Raw genomic sequence first — 24,145 nt, 5'->3', positions numbered from 1 at the left:
AAGAGAATACCTGTAACTATACTTATAAATCTCAATAGCTTATATAAAAGAGAGAGGAAACGTTGTATATGATGATAAAGAAGTCCAAGCCTATTCAAAGCAAAAACCAAAAAAAAAATTAAAATCTGATAAAATCTAAAAAAATCTGATATTTCAATCATTTTTCCTTGTGGAAAAATCATTAAAATATCAGATGGGGTTTCCTTTGTTATTTATTCTGCAAGTGGATGAAATTTTGGACAAAAAAAAAATTCTACAAAAGGCCCGTTCAGATAGAACTTTAAATCATTAAAGCAAAAATTGAGCATGTTCCTTTTATTAGATTTACTGTGTCTTTCAAAGCGCAGCTAGTTTCTCTCTTGACAACATAAAAAATTTTAAAAATTGTCTAAATTGTCTAAAATTAAAATAATAGTAAGACTATTCATATTGCATTCATGTTGAAACACTGTATACTATTATTATTCCCTCAAATCTGTACCTCCAAATCTATTGTATCAGGACAAAGCAAAAGCCTTTTAAATGGAAGAGTAAAATGCAGTTTCAGAGCTCCATCATGAGACACAGGGAGGTAAAGTTCAACAAGGTGTGTCTGTCAGCAAAATGAAATTTTAATAACAGTAGTAATTTCAGTCCTAGTTTCTCAAAATGAGTTTTGGAATTCAATAGCAGTTTTTATTAAAGTAATTTTGTGGAGAGATGCTGATGCCTGCCCCCTCCAGCTAACCTTCAGGTGCTGTGGGTAAACACACCTCACAAGTCAGCAGCACTCATGATTAGTGGTGGAACAGCCCTGTGCTAAAAGTGGCTGAGTGCTTCTGAGAAACACCAAAGGAATATCAAACTATAGATCTCTACCCACTGCATGGTCATAAAATGTTAGCATTCCAAAAAGGGACATGGTAATATGGCTTATAACTCCTTATGAAAGAGATTAAAGGGAGCCATGGTACAACAGGACAGTCTAAGCTGTTGCTGGGGAAAAAAATAACTTTCATAATTTTATTGGTACATGCTACTACGTGTTATCTGTAACCTAATGAAAAAAAAGCGAATGTTATCAATCATCTTCAAAGCATGAAATGACTTTGATGAATGTGTACAAGCTTACTAACACTAATGATTTCACTGCAAATGTCATGTCCATAAACAAGACATGAAAGAATTTGAGCTGAGTCAATTTCTTTTACTAGAATTAGAGCTTCAGTACGAGTCACTGGCATCATTCACAGTGCCACAAAAGCTCCTTGAAATGTAAAAAGCGATATTTTTGATGGCGGCATGGGAAAGCCAGATTTGCTTTTGTCTTTTGTACAAGTCTGTCACCTTACACTTTCATCTAAAACAAAGATTGCTTTCATCTTCATGTTAATTTATAATCTATCTTTTAACACAAACAACAGTGTGGAAAAGTGCACATTCCATACTTATGTCAATATAAACTGAAGTTTAGACCAAAGAACAGAGATACAGGTCATGTACAATTTCTAAAATGTTGAGAAAAGTTGTGCTCTCTCACATCTCTTGTGCTCAACTAAGATTGTTGGTAGTGATTACTATTTGGTTCTCAGCTGTATTAATAACTCCTTATGAATTTATGTTCAAAGATCACTGGAAATTTTTAAAACATTTTTTCAAGACATGAGTAAATTCAATTTATTCTCTCATTTTTCCATGATAGACAAAGATCACTACTAATGTGCCTTATGTGTAGTCAAGACCGGATCAGATTTCACAAGCCATAATGTTCCATTAAAAAAATGTAATCTTTATCTGCTGTCCATGGTATTTATAGAAAATAATCTTCCTTCTGAGCCATATGGCTGAAACATAATATAATTATTAGTCAGGATAAGATTGTTAACAGTTCCTTTTCTTTTCTGAGCTTTTGGCTTTTCTTGCCAGGAGTGATTCAGTGAAATAGAAAGTTCTAGAAAATGGCTGTTGTGAGGAAGTTCAAATTTTTCTTGGTTTTGGGGTTTTGGTTCTTTTTTTTTTTAGCTTTCTGCCAATGGGATTCAGTGGTCAGACTTGGCACAATTTATAAATTAGGCAGTCCCCAACCAAGGGGCTCAGAGTGTAAGATGCTATCAGACATCATGGCATGCACATTTGAGCCATAAGGGAATAAGGGATGGGGAGGAGAGAGTTAAAGTTTAGCCAAAATCTGAGAGGTAAAAAAAAAAAGGCAACAATTTTAATTCAAGGAATAAAACATTAAAAAAAAAAAAAAAAAAAGGTAAAGCTATTTTGCTTTAATTTATGATTTCCTGAAGCAAGGGGAGGAGCACTGTTCATTTTGAATGAAGTAATTGTGAGCAACAAAATTGGGAAAACACCAAAGTTCATTCTCATGATTCATTTAGTCATTCTGATGGCTAAAATGAAAAGAAATAATATTTCTCAATATCAAGTAAAGTTTTTGAACACAAAGCTGATATATTTGGGATGTAAACCACCATCAAAATTATAATTGAAACAGAATATCAAATATATAAAGTACAGTTAGCTGTGTTCCTGTTGTCAGTGCATGTTTATGTGTGTACACATATCTACAATACTTGCTTTTACAGAAATTTTATTACTTTTTACCTGTAAGTACATACACCTCTTGATGACAAAGGTCTTTCCTACTAGAACAGTTGTTTTAAGGAAAGAGCAAATGACTGGTTTAACTACTGAGAAGGTTTAGCTGTTAAAGCTTTTGGGATCCTGAAGAAAACAAAGGAACAGTTTGTGGTTTTTTGCTGAAAGTTTACTCGCTAGATGAAAAAAGGACCTTTAGATTTGAGTATCTCTGCTGTTGCTGCAAGAATAATTTCTCCACCAAAAGAGTGGTCAGGCACTAGCTAGGTCCTAGCTTTTTTATTACTGTAAATGAGGCACATGACTGTATCATATTCTTGTCTTCTTATTTCTGTCATGGTCACAGTGTGCAGACCAATAATCATGAAAATTACTTTTAGACATTATCATTGTTACCACAGATTAAAGGATTAAGACAGCAGGTTAATTGTGTTTTTGAAATGTTTTCTTTTCCAGCTGACTGTGGAGGGCCGGTTGAACTCTGGGAGCCAAACAGTACATTCAGCTCTGCAAACTTTCCAAACAATTACCCTAATTTAGCTTCTTGTAAGTCATTCTTTTCCAAAACTTCAGGAGAAGTTTAACCACATAAAAGTAGAGATACTAAATCTGCTTTTCCAACTCAGACGCTGTCAAACAAAAAAGAAACAAAAAAAAGATCTAAGGCATATACAGTGCATTCTATATGGTACTGAGCTGAAGCTAAGCATGTGCCAGCTGAATAAAAAGGGATGAAAACAAGCTTAATCCAATGGAACAGGTCCAGACTGGCCAATTCCATCCTGCCTCTGATGTCAAATGTCTTCATGTCAATGCAGCAGCACATAAGGTGATGAAAGTCCCCATTTTGCCATAACCTGGTGTATCTGCCAGGTTAATATCATCACTTCTGCTGTTAAATAGCTCACATTTTCTAGAGGCAAAGAATATGTGCATGCATTTTGTAAAGAATCCTCCCTTTATTGAATGATTCTTAACATACTAGCAAGATGTTATTCTACTGATGTTACTTGATTTAGATTAAATGAGAGCTGGCAAAAGTGAATGCTTCAAAGAGGTTCACTACGTCTTGTTGATGGATAAAGCAAGGAAGAGAGCTCTGTCATTGCTTCTTAATGAAATTTTAATTATTTATCCCTTCAATTCTGGAGAATTGTGCTGGGATGGTAATCATAAGAGTTGTCATTTTGTGTTTCTGCTCTGCTTGAGATATGGCTCACATTTCCGTGATTCATTCCACAAGTTCCCAAATGAGATTCCTGCTAGTGAGAAAATACTTTTCACTCCATGGAATTATTTTTTTTTACTTTACAAGATTTCTATAGTATCCACACTTAGATGAAATATGAGAAAGTATAGGCTAAACAGAAGCAAAGAGGTATTTTAACTTCAAAGACAGGCTTCTGTGACTGATTATAAAAATTATCTTACTATCAAATGAGACTTAAGTGACAAGACTATTTGTCACATTGTCAGTGTCAGAAAATAGTGGGATATACTACCTTGAGAAAGCACAGATGACACAAATGATTAAAAACACATATGTTTGTGTTGTAGAAGCCTAAAATTAATTTTTAAAAATGTTTCAAGAATGAGGAACAATAGAATTTTGGATCTTGACAGCTTTTAAATACAAGATTTAACCTTCTTAATTTCTTGGGTGATTATTAAGAATTTAGGAGATTTTTTCCCCCCCCAAAGCACTTCAACAGGAAAATGGCACAGTAAATGCAACTACTGAAAAGGTGATTTGTATGTGTGTGCGTGTGTTTTTTACTATTTTCCAGGTGTGTGGTACTTGAATGCTGAAAATGGAAAAAACATCCAGCTTCATTTTCAGGTCTTTGATCTGGAAAATATTTATGATGTGGTTGAAATCAGAGATGGCAGAGGACCAGATTCTTTACTTTTGGGCAAGTAGCAGCAGTGGGTACTAAAATGAATGTAATCAGACAGCTGGAGCAAACTGAGGGATATAATATCATGGAAATTAAATTCCTCTCATTTCAGAGGAAATTCAGAGAAAAAAATTTGAGAAAGCACACTTTATGTGACATCAGATTTCCAAAACATTTTCATGCACTCAGCTCTCCATGCAATCCGTGTGAGATGAAATTCTCAGGGAGTCAGACTGTTTATGTGTGTGGACAAACAGATGGAAAATCTCTTAGCTGAACCTTATTGCTCTATGCTGATTAGTCAAATCTGGTGTTGGGGTCTGACCACAGCAATCTGAGTTAGGTTTGGGGGAGCAGCTACATCCCTGTGGTGGTAATATTTGCTTGTGAACCCAGAACATTTTGAAAAACATAGGAACAAAATATGTTGAATGTATTCATGTTTTCCTGTTGAATAGCTGTCTACACAGAGAGAGGCCCTCTGCCAGATGTCTTCTCTACAACAAACCAGATGACAGTGATCCTCCGGACAGACAAGTCTTCAACTGGGAAGGGATTTCTTGCAAACTTCACCACTGGCTACCATCTCAGTAAGCATCTGAACCTTTGTATTTATGAGGTTAAACCACTGGCCAAATGTATTTCAGAAAACATAGAGAGCACAAAGTGACTCTCAGCATTTGCTCAGTAGAAAAAAAATGGAAATGTTAAAGAGAAAAAGGCTGGTTACTCATCTGTACTTTATATTTCCTGGCAGGAAAAGTGATGGGTTTGTTTCTTAGTGTAATTGGAGCAATGTCTAGATCTGTGATATTATGTGGAAAATTGAGTCATTATTTTGACCAATATCTTTTTAGATGTTAAGAGGGCAAATACTAACTATTCCCTATTAAAAAACAAAAAAACAACAACAAAAAACCAACCAAACAAACAAAAAATAAACAGGAAAAAGCATCACTTTTTAAATAATTTCAATGTGTCATTAAAGTCTGCTTAAATTCATTTGTAAAATATTTACTATTGATAACATGCACTAGAAAAGAGAATATACCACTGTATGTGGTAGCTCTGATCAATGTTGTAATATGGTCTTTCTTGCATCTCTAAAAATTTGGTCTTCAGTGTGTGAATAATCTGAGAAGAACTAGTCTCTTAAATATTTGGACAGCAGTGTTTCTGGTTCCAGCCAGATCCCTCCTGAAAGGCTCTTGATTTTCTTGGGGTCTGCAGTTAGATTTGTCACTCATAATTCAGCAATCAACTCACCAAAATATGCAAAATGAAGCATAATGCAAATTACATGGAACAGTAATAAGCTTAGCAGGACAAATAATTATACAAACTCGAGGCCACATCTTGACTGCATTAATTAGAGGCTTTGTATTACTTCTGTAAAAGTTTGACAGGAGAAGAACAGAGAAAGAAAAAGCAGTATGTATTCAGAAATGTGTGAAGTACCATGCACTTACCTGAACAGAAGATCAGCAAGGATCTAGGCTCTTTTTTTTACTTTAACTCTCAGAAATCTCTCAAGTTTCTCCCAGTTTGTTTAGCCAGTGGCAGATTTTTCATGGATACACAGTAGTAACTATAATATTACTTTTATTAATACTTTTTAAAATCTTCACCTTTGGTCTGCATTTATAAAATTAACTCTGTTTAATCCCATTGTGTGAGACTGAGATGCTAGTTTAAATGTCCATTTGAAAATTTTGCTGCTTCTTGTTCTGCCTTATCAATCACATTTGTTCAGTCCAACAACTCTCTGCCTTTTTCTTTTTTAGCTGGTTCAGCACCTTTGCTGGGCCAGCCTTGCCCACACTTTGTAAAATGAAAATTAAGCTTACCAAGGCAGAATTCTCAGGGTTGCCATTGCCAGTTCTGGTTAAATATATTTTAAATGTTCCATTTGCAAAAGAATTGTGCTTATTCATGATCTTTGCAGCCAAAGGAGAGAGACTAATATCATTAGCACACAGGCTTAAGGACAAAAGGATTGTCAGTAAAAAAATTAACTTTAGAAGAAATCAGATTTTTCTTTGCACTTTATTTTTTCTATGAAATATTGGGTTTTGGAAAAGTAAGACTTATTTGAACAGAAATAATTTTTGGCAGCATGCAATATAATAAAAACACTTTAAATTAAGAACTAAGTTCTGTGTAATATCTGTCATTAGTTATGGTTACTGACTGTGTGAAAATCTGGTTCAAGCTTTTTATAAACCATATTCTTCTGCTTCCATTTGGTACAAACCATGCTGATTGATGAATGAATCATTTTATAGAAATATTAAAAATTCAGAAGTAAATCAATTATCTTGCTTTAAATAAGACTTTAGATAATCAAATATTTCTGTCAGTACGTCCAGGAAGGTAAACAATTTGTTGAATTTAAGTTTATGCCTGCATATTTCCTGTAACACAAATAAAGCCATTAAAAATGTAATTTGGCCACAGAAAAAAATTATAATTTTACATTTACTCTTCCCCTCATTTGTTTTTATTGTATAACTGATTCTGAAGTAGCTTAATCCTACTTGTATGAACACTTTCCTCATTCATTCTGTTTGCTTTTGTTTCTTCCACCTTTCCTAACAAATACATTTCAGAAGGAGACTCTCAGGTCTCATTGCCTCTTTGCTCATATGCTTGATTTGACAGAGCTTAAGGTCTCTAAAATTTTTGAAAGTGATGAACATTTGAAAATTGAAATTATTAGTCACTTTTGGCAGGATTTGACTTTTCACTTCCATGTTGATCACTTGCAATGGAAGAACACTACTAACTGAGCAACACTAACTAGAGCAGAAACTACAAGGCAGAGTACCACAGATTTTATTCTTAATTATATTCTATTTATCTGAAAATTATCTTTATTTTGAAAGAGAGATGGGTGGAAATGGAAAGAAAAGGAAATCAGAGGTTCTTCATAATATCTACACTGTTTTCTTCAGGTGAACTCTGACACCTCCTGTGAACATCAACCTTCCTCACAACTACAGAATAATTTTTCTCTCCTGTTTCCCTTCAGGGGCTTGCACAGTTCATGAGCATCAGTGTGGCAGTGGGAAATGCATCCCATTGCACAACCTGTGTGACAACGTCCCTCAGTGTGAAGATGGCTCTGACGAAGCAAAATGCAGTAAGGTTTCCTTCTTACAAAGAAATCATAGATTAATTTAGGTTTGGAAAGATTATTAAGATCATCAATTTGAACCATTAATCCAGCGCTGCTAAGTTCACTGATAAACCACGTCCCTCAGTGCTACATCTCCACATCTTTTAAATCCTTCCAAGGATAGTGACTCCACCACTTTGCAGGTTGACATGCTTAGCAGCCCTTTTGAAGACATTTTTCCTAATATCAAACCCAAGCCATGCATATTTAGCAGGAATTGCCAGGAAAACAGCCACAGAAGCTCAGCTGATGTAGAGCACTGCAGGCCATGCCAATTTGCACAGCAGTACCTCACTGAGCTTGTCAGGACCAGGAAAACAGTCACTTTTCTGAGATAGTGTATGGAATCTGGTGAAGAACTCTGGAAAAGGTAGGAAGCTTCTCTGTGCTGAAAACTGTAGTTGTTTTTAATGGCCTCAAAATTAAATGAAAACTCACCATATGCTTTTCTTCTGTATTCAATTTGTATTTCCAGATTATACTGGGTTTTGCTGTAATTAATTAGAGTGAAAATTCTGTAGTGCAGGGTAGAGAATAAACATGTTCTTGGTGGAAATTCCCAAATAGTTTTGTGGGTGTGAAGCCAAACTATAACACATGGCACCCTCCAGCCCACCTGGACTCCATGGGGTGAATGGATGGCACAGCTTCAAAAGCAGCATCCATTGTTCACTGCTATTCCTTACTTCTCTGGTAAAGTGGTGCTTTACAAAGAAATTCCAAGGTGCAAATTTCCAAATTCATTCCAAAATGCATGTGTACAGTATCTGTACTCATTTTACATAGCAGGGAAATAAATAATTTGAATGTAAGACTAATGCTAAAATCATGTTTGGCCTAGCACAACAGTTCAACTGCTCTTTCTGACAATCTACTTTGGAGAACTAAAGGAAGATTTAAAGGTGGTCTTTAAGCTTAGCACAATTCCTTTGTTTTAAGGAGCTCTACTAGGGGTCAGATATGTTTTAAATATGTGCTGACAGTCAGTTGCTGATTTCAAATTTTTTTGACATGCATATATATAAAAATATACATGGCATATGCAAATACATGTAGATAGATGATAGATTAGATAGATAGACAGATAGACAGATAGACAGATAGACAGATAGATAGATAGACAGATAGATAGATAGATAGATAGATAGATAGATAGATAGATAGATAGATAGATAGATAGATAGATAGATGTCTGAAGACACAGATTCACTCCTCAAATTAGTTCCATTGGCTATTTTGTGGCAAAATAGCCACATATTCATCCTTTAAAATGTATAGAATAAAATTTACTTCAGTTTTCTTCTTAAGAAAACTTGAATTTATTTTTCCAGTCATTGCTGAAGAAGATCTGAACAAGAAAACCATCACCTACATTAACATGACATACATTTTCCCAAAGATTTATTTTGCCACTGATTGTCTATTACTTCATAACAAATTACCTCACATGAAAAGCCTGGGAGATTTGTTTCCAAAAATCCATTTAATCCTAACTTTGGCTAAATCAATTTATGTCTTAAAACAAAATGAAAATTCAATTAGAAACTCTCACATTGAGTCTTTCCAGTGTCCAAAAGCCTTGCTCATTTTCCTGAAACCAATTTCAATGACTTATCAGAAGAAGCAACTTGAACTAGACAAACTGTCTTTTCAAATCTTCCAACTTCTGAAACTTCCAGGGACTGCAAAGAAATGCCAAAATTCTAAAATATATGATATCTGAATTAAGCAGTTGTTGGATCCTCAATGATTTTATTATTTCTTACCAATAATGTATTTGGATAAGAACATGGATCTGATGAGGAGAAAGGAAAAGGACTTATAGTTCAAGTTCTCTCAAGAAGAGAGGTGTCAAAAGTAATTTGGAGAAATCTTGCAGTGCATACAATTCCAAGATGTTTAAGAAGCTCAACAATTTAATTTAATTTAATTTAATTTAATTTAATTTAATCTAAAATTTACCATTAATTAATTATTCAGTGTAAATCTCCTCTTTGGTTCATGCACTCCAGGTGTCACAGAGGCATTTCTAAAAATCTAAATGTTTTATTTACTATGGCAGATACTCTATGTGAAAGCATTTTGGTAGAAAAAGGTTTTTTGCACAAGATTTTTTTTTTTAATATTTTGGAAAACAATAAATGTCAATGCATTGCATGCTTTCTTCTACTTGACAGTGGCAATACATGTTATCTGCCTAAAATGCAGCTGTAGCTGCTAAGACATATATGAGACTCTACTGACATTATTATATATAAATCTAAGATTACATAATAAAATTCTTATTTTATATAGATGTATATACATGAGATTCTGTTGGCCATACAGTCCAACTTCCTTAGTCGCTATGCCAATAGCATAAGACTTTTTACCAATAAGTTAATGACTTTCTGAATTCTTGTTCTGAATATTTTCTTTTGGGAAAAGTTTTTATACAAGGACTGATTTTTCAGTGAGCTTTAATTATTAGTATGATTGTTTTAACTAAAACTGCAGTGAAAATAGTAGCAATTGGAATTGGAAATAATTTTTTTAAATCTTATTTCCAGTCAGTATTACTGAGCATTATGGAACTAAGGCTTCACTCATTATTTGGAAATTATATAATGCTGACTAAGAAAACAATGCATTGTTTAGAGTTGATGGAAAATGTACTGTTTATTGTCTATTTCTGAGACATTTGCAAAATACAAGGTATGAAACTCTCCCGTGGCAGAAATATAGGAAATAACAATAGCATTTCCTTCCTGTGGGAGCTCAACATCCTGGAGATTCTGGGTTTATGACCTCTGTAAAGCATTTTAACTTTTTCTCATGTTTTCATTGACAATAATAAATCTCTTTATATTACATTTCTATTTGCTTGGGGTGGAAAGTGGTGTGCCACCTATCTAAAATGTTTCTGCCCATTTTGTTCTCCAGTGAGATTGCTCAATGGCTCCCAGAGCACCGAAGGGCTGGTACAGGCCAGGGTTGGGGCGTCGTGGCACCTGGCATGTGCAGAGGATTGGAGTGGAGAGATTTCAGACAGTGTTTGCCAGCTGCTGGGGTTGGGGTGAGTGATAAATATTCATTGCCCTTTGTGACTTGTTTGCAGATTTGTTGAGTGTATATTGGCATTTTCCTCCTCGTTTCGCTGGTGTGCTCTCCAAAAAAATGGCAAATGTGTCTGTCTCTGTCAAGTGGAGTGCTTGGTGTGCCAACAAATTTGAGAATGTGGCAAACCCTGTCCTGATGCCATTCAGCACAGGATTGATGACTCTGAACATGGCAGGTTGGGCATGAGGATGCATACTGGAGAACACTGGGAAAGTGTTGTGGATGCATCACCCTTTTATCACTTTGTGTCATCATTTACATCTTCACTTCCATAAGGATGGCTCAAGAGTAAAGCTGGAGCCAACAGCAGCCTTGGCTGCTCTGCTTTTGTAGTGCTGCTGATCATTCCAAGTAGAGATCATCACTTGGATACTCTGCTAGAATTGAATGGAATTCTGGAATTCTGCTAGGTAGAATGGAATTTCGAGGTAGACTTAGAGCAAGGATAGAGTAGGGAAGTATATGGCAGAAATAGAGATTTGGCTTTAGTCCCTGTTCAGAAGAATTTTCAAGGGAAACATGGGGATTGTTGAGTGCAGGGTGTGGCATTTTTCAATCTGTGGTAAAATTTATGGCCTAAATTTTGGCCTTACATCATGTGCTACTCTACTTCCATCAACTAAATAATAATTAGCTTTGCTGCAGTGCCGAGGTTTTTTGGGAATATCACTCACCCAACCACTAATCAAACTGAACTCTGAGCTTGTAATTCGTTATTTTGGTCTGTGACCACAGAAAGATGCTTACAAATCCCCTTCTGATAAATTAATTGCAGCAATCACAGAGTTAGAATGACTTAGAAAAATATCCAAGTGTTATTTCAGAAATACTTCTAATTGGATGAATGTCTGCTGGTTTTTTGGGTTTTTTATTTTTTTCCTTTGGGTGAGTACTGAGTTTACATAAAAATCAGGTAGCTACATGCAGAAATCCTGGCTGTAATTTAAGTATGCACACATGTAAGAACATACAAACTGTGTGTAAACGTGCTTCTGGTCAAATACCTTGTTCCTTCGAGTGGCCAGTGGCCTCCTTCTCTGATTCTTTCTGTCCCTACCCTGCCTCCTTACCCTTCTGGACAGAAGTAATTTTGTGGTCTACTGATTTAATTGACATATTTGATAAGCTTCAACAAGCTTTTCCTTCCATGGTATTTTAACTTTTAAATATTAGTTAATACTTTTTTTCCCCATAGCATTCTGCAGCAATATCTTTCAGGTTGTCCCTATAAACTACTCAGGTGCACGTGCTAAAAGAGTTCCTATCAAGCTTCCTAGTTATTTCTTCCAATTCCATTTCTCAGTTTATTACATACTCCCATTGTCTAGAAAAAATATTTTTAACCCTAACTTGGATCACATTTTTGTAACCTGGGTGCTACTGAAGTTACAGCATAGGACGAAATCCTCACATGGATGTGTCTATATTTATGTATATATTAATACATGAATAGGTGTATATATATATATATATGTATATATATATGTGTGTGTGTGTGTGTGTGTAACTTCTGTGAGCGCCACACTATTCTGCTTTCCTTGAGTCCCACTGTAGCAGCATATTTCTTAATAAGCATCACCATATTTGTTATTAAATGGATGTTTGCAATAGCAGGTCCTGAGTAGGCTGTAGCTCATGCTCCTACACTGAATTACTACCTAGAATCATGTTTTATTAGAAAGACAGACTAAAGTTCATCTAGGACAATTTAGTTTTACTGTTAATTGCTTATACATTTGCTAGTCTCACTTTATGTTTAATTTCTGAAAAGGACTGAGCTGATCGGAGTCCTGTATCATATCCTGATTATTTATGTACCCAGGCTACAAAGTGCAATGTTCCTCACAGGTTCTAGTAAATCTCAGTGTGAATCCTTTTGCCTCATTTATTAAATATGTGCCTGTTGCATTTGTGATTTGTACCAAACAAGAGGCCAGTCTGGGGACATGCTTATTGTGCATCTACAAAACACATCTTAAGCAAATAATTTGCAAATCTTAATTAGTCTGGGCTGCAAGATGAACAAATTGATGCTCTGAAGAAACCTGTAAACAATCCTTTACTCAGTTTGCACTTGTAGCTGTGTGCATCTGACAGCACTGCTAAAATCTGTTGTCAGCATCTTATTTCCTGGAACCAAGGAAATCACACACTGAGCTTTTCACCATTGCATTGGGCCAATGCAAAACAATCCTGTTTCCCTGGGACCAGAGCCAGCTGGGCCTTTGCTAAATTGTACCCAGGAATGAGGGTAGACCTGGCAATTTTATCACACCTAAAAATCCAACAAGAGTGAGAGGTTTTAGTCTTTACTCTGCAACCCTTCATTCTATTTTCTTCATGAACTTGCAACATTCTTCAGAAGGCAATTAGGTCCTGGGAGTGCTTTGCTGGTCTCAGCAAAGTTCTTCATTACAGAATTTGACTCTGCCTACCTGGCTTGGCACTTCACTGCTCTCTCAGGCTGTCTAAAAGCACTTCCAGGCTGAGAAATGCAGTGATAGTGACTTTTCCAGCAGGTGGATCATACAGCTCTCCTGGTGGCACAGCAGGGTTGTTGAACACCTCTTTACTTCATACACAGCAGATTTGCAGGCAGATTCCAGACTTCATCCTCCCCAGGAGAGTGAGATTTACTGCATTTGAAGAGAAGACACAGTGCAGGTGCTCCCTGTGCATTAAACCTGCAGGTGCTCCCTGTGTATGAAACAAATTGTTCCCTTATGGCTCCTGAGATGTGTAAGGTTAAAGGGCCAAATGGGAGGTTGTCATCCCCCCGAAAATTTTTCAGTCTAACCACAGCTATCTTTTTTCCCCATACTTCCTCAAGGGAAAGCAAATATGTTTCATAGATATGTGTTCCAAACTGATCACATGAAGTATCACAAAGTGCATGATGCAGAATGGACTGTAAAGTAAATCTGGATATGCGTTCTAAATGTCAAAACTATTTGTCTCACCAAAAAGCCATTGCTACCAAAACAAAACCCCAAAAAATTAGTTGAAGAATAGACTAATTGATTCCTTTAAATTGACCACATGACCTTTAAAGGTGCCATCCAACCCAAACTGTTCCGTGATTCTGTGGCTCTGTGAATGCACCCTACTCTTGATCAATAGCAAACATGACACTATTGACTTATTCCATGGACACTCTGATTTTAACAGATCTATGAGGTGAAAATTAACTTTTTTTTTACTCAATTAGATTCTTCATTATATAAAATATGATTTCATTTCTTTCCTGGACATTGTTGTATAACTGCACCCCTCAAAAAAGCAAGACTGTGATACCCCGAGATTCAGCTATTACTGCCCTAAGTTCTAGCTGGTATTTCAAGCCCTTCATTGTGGCACAGAAAAATCAAACTAAATATTTACTGCTGTGAAAATAAATATTACTATCTCTTTCAAAATGAATGAAGCATTAGAAATCTTAGACTAAGATGGAAGTAAGAGACTCACATTTTAATCCAAACGAGTTTCAAAGCCTCAAAAATCCCCTGCTAAAGGGTCATTATTTGAGGAGAAGAAAAAAAAAGTTAAAAATCTGGTGTTTATTCTGTCAGCATAATCATTTCCCAAATATTGCTCCACTGGTGGTATATATCTAAATATATGCACGTGTCTTTCTGTCCTAGGGATGCAAATATGTCATCACCTGTATTATTCACTGGAGATGGCCCATTTGTCACCATCACCAAAGGAGGTAGCCAGAGCCTAATTTTCACAAAAAGGTAGGTACAGTGAGATTTCTTCCTCATACAAACCATGTCTCTAAGTGTTTTGGTGATTATTTATGCACTAATATATAGCTCAAATCCTAATTGACATCTCTATCCATTTACTGTGGAAATTATATGCTCTTTTATGAAAATATTTATCTAGAAATCTCTAAATTATGAGTACATAATATAATAGAATTAAGACTGCCTATATATAATATAGAAGAATTAGGATGGAGTGAGCATCACCCATAGTTACAGAGTAGTTGTCAAAGTTGGTTCTCTCTGTAATCAGCAGAGAAAAATAGTGATCCAAAATGTGATCCATCAAGGCATCTCTTGAAATATGATGAGTCACAACTCTATGGTCTTTAACTTTATTGATACAGCCTTTGGACACAATGAGGATTGCTAATTTAAGCCATCCACAGACAGGAATCTATATTTAAACAAACAATTCCACTCAAAAAATGACTTCTGGATTTATCTCCACCTTCACAAGTGAACCATTAGATGACATGATCCTCAGAATACATTTGATTCTATTCTAACCTTTCTCAGTCCAAATAACTGCTCAAGGGATTCTGAAGGGTACTAGAAACTGGTAATTTCTTGTAGATTTAATGAAAATGTGATATTAGCCCAGGATTACCTCCTCAGGAAATAGTGGGATTTACAACACAACTCCCAAGCAGAAAAGCTTCCCATCATCAGTTTAAAGAATTGTAATGACTTCAATTACTATTTTCTGTTTATAAGAGGCTTTACTGTATAATTTTTTCTGGATTTCTACCAGAACACTGAGCCAGAAAATTACTGTCTAATTGCTAAAATGCTGAAACCGTGTTGAGGACAGCAAGAATCCATGTTCTTTCAGTTTCCCTTAATAAACACAACACATAGTGACAATGCAAGAGACATGTCTTAATTTTCTATGGTCTATTATTTTGTCTACACAAAAAATAAAAAAGAAAAGTTACATTTTATGTTCTAATTATACTCTGTTAACCCCAAACATTTATAATTTTTATGAGTGCTAAAAGTATCTTGAACTAATGGAATATCATAGGAGGCTATTTTTCTTTTTTTCTTGAGTGAATGTCTAAACCAGCATTGCCACAAGACATCTTGAAGAGCAGTAATGATTTAAAGATGTCTTCTGTTAATACCTGTTAAACAGTGAAAGTGATTAAAGCAGGAGGAATTGGAATAAATTCATTTATCTTGGTTGTATTTCTGTGGCAGAAATAGGTGTCTCCTCCCATGTTTCATCTGGACAGCTGATAGGAATAATTTTGCAGGGTGACACTATTGCAGATTCACACATGGTTTTTCTACATATAATGAGTGCTAGAAAAATCACACAGATGTGATAATTTAAGCAACTGAATTCACTAACTGGTAATCCAATTATAAAATGTATTTCTTACATTGTCTTTGTTTTTTTTATTGAAGTGCATCCACCATTGAAACAAAGGAGGGAACATATAATAGGGCTTGAAATCTGCAATGACAGAGACAGCAAAAGAATTCTCTGGTGCCCTTAGGTAATGTGATTTTTGGCAGGATTTTTTTGTAAGAGCCCCAGATCCTGCCTTTTTGATGCATGTGAGCAGATTCCACAGGGACTAATTGTTTTTGCCAGTTCTAAGTGAAGATCATGCTCACAGATACCCTAACTACTCCAGATTTCTGCCTGGCGTGCTGCTGACAGCTGACACTCAGAGAGGCACAGAGAGGGTGCTCAGCACATGCCTCTGGTGCCTTTTGGCCACTCCTGTGCAGACCAAGAGGCAGCTGAGAATTGTTGGGCTGAAGTGCAGGCAGGAATGTGCTTCTCCTGCTGGGAGCTAGCTCCACAAAGAGGAAAAAGCAGGGGCAAATGAAGTAATTTCTGCTGAAGCAACCAACCAGTGGGTACTTGTGGTGAGACAGGCAACTCCCTTTACAGTGAAAATGTAAAATTATAGGGATAAATCTGACACTTTGGTTGTTAGTTCAGGTAGTTTATGCATCTACCTATGAGAAAGCATAGGATTAGATAGAAGAATTAATATACAGCAGCACTAATCTCCCCCGCATTGAAAGCCTATGCAGGCATCATGGAAAAGGGTATTTAGTTGAAGTTAATGCAAAGGTGATTTTGATTTCTTGCATTTTTGTTTTCTTAATATTTGTCAGATTACAGATTTCGATGCATGTCACAGAAAATGGTATCCACTTTTTAAATTACAGACTTAAAATTAGGTACCTACCTTGAAATGGAAAATGGCAATGTGGGACTACTGAGGGCCAGAGGAATATCCCATTTGCACCCCACTATAGTGAAAGTTTAACTGGGGAGGTGGTGGGTGGTTGCAGTTCCCACTTTATTTCATGTCCCTTTATGCCATTGGGAAATTCCTGGGTCAGTTCTCACTCACAGCAGATAACAAATTTTAGAGCAAACACAGTGAGGGATACATCATTCCCTATCATGTTTAAAGTACCCTTCACCTACTCTATTTACAAATTAAATGTGGAAATGCTCACTGGAAACAAACTGTTGGCAGAGCTTGGTTTTCTATCTTCCCCTCATTCTCATTTCTGTGTGTATCAGATTTGAATTGCTAGCACGCACACTGTCCCAAGTCTTTCAGATTCATTACAGACTATGAACATAATATTAAAACCTCTGGGTATCAGAAATGCTTGAGCAGTTTTGATCTATGGTCTTGTGCTCTTCAGACTCTGGCTTTATATATTTGCTAAATAATTTCTAGCCTAACATATGCAACTGTGTATTTTACAGTAGCATTATTTTCTTAGTAAAATGATGCAGGGATATAAAACTAACCTCTTAAATTCTTTGGCCACACTGATCTCTAGTGGTAAGGTGTTGAAAACATCTCAAAAGGTAGGAAAAATACCATAGGCAGCTATAACTTTATTGCAAGTCTCAGGCAGATGATCCATTTCCCTAAAACACAAGAGTATACTTTTATTTCCATAATGTAAATTAATTAAGTGCCCACTGAAGAGGAATGTATACATTTAAAGTTGTAGAACATATAATGTTGTATACTTATAATTAAAACATAATTTAAACATATACTTAACAGGCTGATACTGCTAAATGAATGTGCTTTCATATATATGATTGTATACATTTCTCTGTGTGTGTGTATATATATATTTGACAGTCAGAGTTATCTGTTGTGCAGACACTTGTGATTAAATTGCACTTTTATTCTAGAGAACACTGTCGGGAAAATCTGGTGGTTCATCTGCAATGTAACATTCAAAGTAAGTACAATTCAATGTAAGTACACAGAATCCAGGAATATTTCACAGAGAGATCAAATTGTTCAGACCATTAAGCCTAATGTTTATAGCTTGAATGGAAAGGTTAGGGAATGGACTATAAATGCCATACTCATAATGGTATAAACAAAGGAAAATTTAGTCTTCCCTCAATTTCAGTGTTAAGTGTACACTAGAGATGGATCTGTAGTGAAAACATTTATAAAATAAATGTATAAAAATTCCAGAAGATCTGAGGAAAGAAAACATCTAAATCCAACTTAGGCAGTTGCATCTTGATTTCAGCTATAAAAACCCAAACTTTTTCCCACAGTATTTTTGAATAGCAGTTCAGATTCTACAAAGCCTTGTTTTTCCCAAGAAAATTGACTAGTCTAATAAAATATGCAACATCCCTTTATTTATTTTATTTTATTTTATTTTATTTTATTTTATTTTATTTTATTTTATTTTATTTTATTTTATTTTATTTTATTTTATTTTATTTTATTTTATTTTATTTTATTTTATTTTATTTTGCTTTCTCTTAGCTTGTGGAAAAAACCTGGTAACTCAGAATAATGGAACAAGAATTGTAGGTGGAAATGATGCCAGAAGAGAGGCTTGGCCCTGGATAGTTTCACTCCATTTTAATTTCCAACCTGTTTGTGGAGCTTCCCTTGTCAGTGACGAGTGGCTGGTGACAGCAGCACACTGTGTCTATGGGTAAAGTTATTTCGTGTGCAAGTTCACTAAGGAAGCATCAGATTATGAACAAATTGTGACGCTGATATGAAAAATTAACAACTAGCTCCTGGTTTAATTACCAAGCTTTGAATCACTTGTAGGCTCCTTTACTTCCTGGTAAATCCTCAGTCCTTACTTTAATGCAGACAATTGTGGAAACAAAGCAGCATTTCCTGAACAATAAGGAATTGCACTTTAAATGCATGGTATTAATACTAAGCATTGGTACTTAATCCATAATTATTGTGGGCCTCCATAAATTGGGTGAATTCCTCTACCAGTGGTATAAAAGGTGACATCATATCCCATAAATTAAACACAGCATTCCTCCTTCATATTATCCTGGACTGATCAAGATTTACTGTGCATCACTGGAATAACTCTTGATTTATGTGCATTGATTAGGCAATAGTAGATATCTTCTCTATGGTGTAATTTGTATCATTCCAAGAAGTGATGCATATTGAAATATTTTCTAGGATATTTCATAATATCTACAATAAAACCAGATGTTGTAAAAGACATATAGAAACTGGAATGGCAAAAAAAATCAACCAAAAAAAAACTAAAAACAAAATTAGAATAGAGCTTTCACTACAAATAGCTAAATGGTAAGGCAGAGGAGACTATGCCAAAATCTCAACACTGCCTCGTGGCATGACGAGCACTACATTCCACACAAAGACACTAAAATGAGAAGGATTAAGCCCCTTAGTTTCCTCACAATAAATCCACAATTGTCTTGATACTTCCTTTTCACGTGAATCACCTTTCTCTTTTCAACTAAATCTAATTTTGCCTTTGCTAGAATTTTCCTAAATTGAAGCTTGTGGTTTCACACCTTCTGAACATTTAACTTGGACACTCGTAGTTTAGAACAAAAGAACATCTTGATATCAAACCAAAAGATGAGCAGAAACCAATTCAGTCCAACAATCAGGCTGAAAATGTACTTTTTAAATCATAAGGTGATTGATTAAAAACCAGAAAATATTTAAGTTCTCTGATGAACACAGCCTCAAACCAGCATGTGTAGATAAGGAAATAAATTAAGATTATGCCATATTTTGTTTTATCATATCTTGTTTGATTGAAATTAAAAAGTAAGGGGCTAGTTTTCTGAGTCTGTGAGCTGCAGCATTTCCAACATCTCAGACCTCTTATCCCTTAGACATTCCATTACAGTTTTCTAACTGGGACCAATATTAATTGCCAGCAGTCAGCAGTATTCTTCATAGTGTTTAAAAAGCCATGGTAATTTAGTTAATGTATTTCCCTCCTCTGCACCACCATCTGATTAATTCATTATAAATAATGCATTATAAGCTCACCATAAAAAAATCAGCAACGCATATCTGCAGTGTGGATGTTTAAGACAGTGATACTCACAGAATTCTAAGCACATCTACCCTGTTCTATTTATTTGACAAAACATGCAAATGCTACGGGTTACCACAAGGCTAGATATCAGCATTTTATCTGATACACATTTTTCAAGACTTCCATTAATCATTCCTAATTGTGAATACTCTCTTTGCAATTTCTAGGAGACAGCTGAAGCCATCCCGCTGGCAGGCAGCTCTTGGCTTGTACAGCCAGTCAGACCTGGCAAAGCCTCCAGCAGTGGTTCAGAACATTGACAGAATAATTATAAATCCTCATTACATGAAGCAAACAAAAGACAGTGATATTGCTCTGATGCACCTTCAACACAAAGTGCAGTATACAGGTGAGTTTTTGTTTTCCCAAAAGACCCATTTATTCTATTATGCTGAGCATATGAGGGTGGTGGGAAGTCTGCTCAGTAATTCCTGGATATCTTGGCAAAAAGTGGGTTTGAATTAATGAATGTTTTCTGGTATGACTTCATAAAAACCTGAACACAGGGAAGAGGCTGAAATTGATTACTTGTTTCTCATTCACAGATTACATCCAACCTATCTGCCTACCAGAAAAGAATCAACAGTTTCCACCAGGAATTATCTGCTCCATTGCTGGCTGGGGGGCTATTCGCAATGATGGTGGGTCATCTGCTTGCAAAAATTCTGACAGGCATGTCAGGGCAGGCTTCTTCCCATTCCACAGGAGTTGCTAAGGTCAAATAGTTTAGAGAGCTACTCTTCCACATGAAAATTTAATATCCCATTCCACTATTCCTTGTCTGAAGCAAAATTATACTTATAACATATCTCTTAGAAAAAACCCATGCATACCTAAGTTAATTAGGCTATGAAGAAAGCTTCTTACATTCACTTAGAAGTTTCGATGACTGCTTTTCTCAACATGAAATATGTACATCTGAGTTCCAGATATTGGGTGGGGGAAGAGGAAGATTAGTCTTTCTGACAATGTGAAAATGATTTTTCCCCAGAAGTCAAGAAAGCTGACTGCAGTGTGAAATGTAGGTTCTGTTTGTATGTCATATGCTCCAGATTTGGAGTCTCTCTGAAATAATAAACATGACAGTTCACTTCCACAGTTGAATACATTGACTTCTACATTAAATTGCATTTAAAATTTTGGGTAGGAATTAATAAAATATTTTTTTAGAAACACTTTAAATAACCAAAGTTGCACAATGAATAGTGAGGAAACACTAGACAACCCAAATTCCTAAGTCTTTAATCATCCCTTAGATCTCCCCACAGTGAGTTCATAGTCATTGATTTTAGTGATCTTGATTCAATTATAGCCAAATTCAGTCCCATTACAAAAATGAAAGACAGGATTCAGTTAATGAGCCCTGTTTAACCAGAGACTGTGTTACAGGGGCATAAGCCTGAGTAGTACAGCGGTAAGGCAGGGATTCCTGCTGCTCAGGAGTGTGCTGAGCATGCTGGAACAGGAACAAAACCATCAGCATTCCCAGTGGGATGCATGTATTTAATGCTGCAGGTAAATGTACTTTGTATTTTCATCAGGTCCCTCTTCAAATATATTGCAAGAAGCAGAGGTCCCTCTCCTTTCTAATGAAAAGTGCCAGCAATGGATGCCAAAATATAATATTACTGAGAAAATGCTCTGTGCAGGATATGACATGGGAGGCATAGATTCCTGCCAGGTAAGTAGAAGCAACTCATTTTCACTGCTGGGATAAACCTCATCTAGTTACTGAATAAAATTCCCTGATCCTCCACTCATGAAGAACAGAACAATCCCTATCCACTAATGTAACTTCTACTCATGGTACTTAGCACATTTAATAATTTATCAGGACACAAGTTTAATTTTGTGTGTGTGTGTGTGTGTGTGTGTGTCATCTTGGCATAAACAATCATGGAGGGAGATAAATATGAGGACTGGGAATTTTTTGCACTAGGCTTTGAATAATTCCTGCTGAGTGATTCCATGAAGGCGAGAGGCATATACTTAGAGAAATGCAGAGAACAGAGAAATAAATACCAAATAGACTGAAGTCTCAGAAATCCTTCATTATGGGAAAGAGAGAAAGCAAAGCTGCTTTTCCCCAGAATCTGTAGACTCTGGAGACCTTTCCCAAGCAGACACCACAGTATTTCAGAGAGGCTGCCTTTCTGCACTGATGTATGTTCATGTGGGTTTCATTTTTATCCATTCTAGCTCTTTTTAACTCCCTGCTTCTCTTTGAGAACGTCCTCAGAGGTGGCTGCCGCGTGATTTTTATTCCAGCAATATGGAGTCTGTGGCATGGAGACTGGCTGCCCTCCCTCAAGGCTGATGAGGAGCATTCTCACATAATTCCTACTGCCTTGCCCTACCAACCTAAGCCTTCATCCCCTGCCCTTTTTGCCCAGTTTAGTCTAGAACAAGGATTCTATTCAAGCCTAATGTCCTTTCCCCTCATGGTTTTCCTCTTTCCCTTTTTCTTTCTGAACCTTATACTGAACAAAACCAAAAAAAAAAAAAAAAACCAGCAAATAAAAGAAACCCAAAACAAAACAAAAACCAATTCCATGTAGGACCACAGGGTGATAGAGAGTACAAGTGACCAGCACTGTGATCAATGACCAGTCAGCCATGAGCAAAGATAAACAAGTGATTCCTGATAGCACATCCCCCTTTAGGCTGCTGTCACAGCCTTTAACATTCTGGGATGCCCCAGGGTTATGGGCAGAAGCATTTTAATGGCCGAGTCCTTGCAGAATTCTCTGGTAAAGATCCATTCACAGGGCCTGGAGAAGACACAATTAATACTGGTTCAACTAACTTGATAGACAATGAAAAATAGTAATTGTTTTCTTTCTCATCAAAACAAGACACCCACGGCTGACTCATCCCAACTCAAGCTAAATCAAATTCAGTCTCTATTACAATGCTACATCTGCTAAACTATTGAAAAGGAGGTGAGAGAAAAGAACACCTCTTCTGGCAATCTTGTTATTTTGTTCTCTAAATTTGGAACTGTGGAAACTCTGGGGTGACTGAAAATAGAACTGTGTTTTGGCTGAATACATTCAATTGAAAAAAAACCTCTACATTTACTCAGGCTTTGTGAAATATGAAGGGCTGAAGATAACAAGAATAAGATTAAAAAAAAATCTTTTGAAGTCCAGTCCTGTATTAGAAGACTGATGACAGCTTAAGCTCACATAATTAAAAAAAAAAAAAAAAAAAGAAAAAAAAAATTGATAATTTCATTTTTTTTTTTCACATGGAAATATTCATATTGATCTTTCTGGTGCTAAAGACATACAGGGGTAGACCACCTATGATTAAGGAACAAAATGAACAAACATCATAAACAGGCTTTGCCTGAGAGTTGACACTGCTCACTTTTAACTTTTGAATTTGTCATTGCAGGGGGATTCAGGTGGCCCTCTGACATTTGAAGATGGGGACAAGTGGTTTTTGGTTGGTGTGACATCATTTGGGGAAGGGTGTGCCCTTCCCCAGCGACCAGGAGTGTATGCTCGAGTCACCATGTTTGTGGACTGGATCAAAAACATCATCTATTAGCTTTATATTTTTCAATTACAGCAATGGAGTTCAGATGTTGAAAGCAAGGCATTGCATAATGATGTGAACTAGGCTGCCATTTCAATCTCACAGAGAAACTAAATAAATACATAACTCTTGGTGAGGAAAACATTGGTAACTTCTGTTTGTTAAGAAGACCCATTTCCAAGTGAGCACAATATTTCAAAAGAGATGCTGTGGTTTTGGTAATAAATAGTTTTGTCATTTTAATTCTTATTTTATATAGGATGTTAGGAAAACAGATTCTTTGAACATCAGTGCATTAACTGCACAGTGGAGGGCCTTACAAAGCACGGGCAGTAAAAAAACGTTTGCAAACGGTAAATGCTGCAGTGGAAAAGAATCCAAATTGTCAACATCAAGTGAAATATTATCTGGTTTATGTTTTTACATTGTGGTTTTCAATTTGTAATTTCATATTAATGCAGAGTCAGCTCTTCCCAGCAATCTCTGTGCACATCAAAATGAAGGTGTGTGTCCTCAATTCAAACTGGCTCATGGGAACTCCTCTGCCTTGCCTCTTACAAAAGGCTCTGGACTGAAGTTTATGGATTGTGCAGAAAGGCTGACCATGGATCATGCTGCTTTCTAATGAACAAACTGAATGTCAGCCAAATGTTCTCTCTTGTGTAATGTGCTTGGAATTAATAGAGTTAAAAAAGGATTGAATAAAG

At 36.0% G+C, this 24,145-nt stretch overlaps 1 protein-coding gene across 1 annotated transcript in view; it reads left to right on the top strand.

Annotated features, from left to right (window-relative positions):
• Positions 1–23,450, top strand: part of TMPRSS15 (transmembrane serine protease 15) — a 51,211-nt gene extending 27,761 nt beyond the window's left edge. The window contains exons 16-27 of the mRNA XM_058044203.1: positions 3,043–3,132; positions 4,374–4,499; positions 4,943–5,074; positions 7,516–7,626; positions 10,585–10,717; positions 14,403–14,498; positions 17,722–17,771; positions 18,320–18,494; positions 20,063–20,244; positions 20,441–20,536; positions 21,437–21,576; positions 23,295–23,450. Of these exons, the coding sequence (XP_057900186.1) occupies positions 3,043–3,132; positions 4,374–4,499; positions 4,943–5,074; positions 7,516–7,626; positions 10,585–10,717; positions 14,403–14,498; positions 17,722–17,771; positions 18,320–18,494; positions 20,063–20,244; positions 20,441–20,536; positions 21,437–21,576; positions 23,295–23,450 (1,487 nt within the window). The remainder of the gene's footprint in view (positions 1–3,042; positions 3,133–4,373; positions 4,500–4,942; positions 5,075–7,515; positions 7,627–10,584; positions 10,718–14,402; positions 14,499–17,721; positions 17,772–18,319; positions 18,495–20,062; positions 20,245–20,440; positions 20,537–21,436; positions 21,577–23,294) is intronic.
• The last annotated feature ends 695 nt before the right edge of the window (positions 23,451–24,145 follow it).

Source organism: Melospiza georgiana, chromosome 2 (genome assembly GCF_028018845.1).
Source record: "Melospiza georgiana isolate bMelGeo1 chromosome 2, bMelGeo1.pri, whole genome shotgun sequence".
Lineage (NCBI taxonomy): Eukaryota > Metazoa > Chordata > Aves > Passeriformes > Passerellidae > Melospiza > Melospiza georgiana.
Note: the sequence above shows the minus strand (reverse complement) of the source record. Positions and strands in the feature narration are given on the sequence as shown.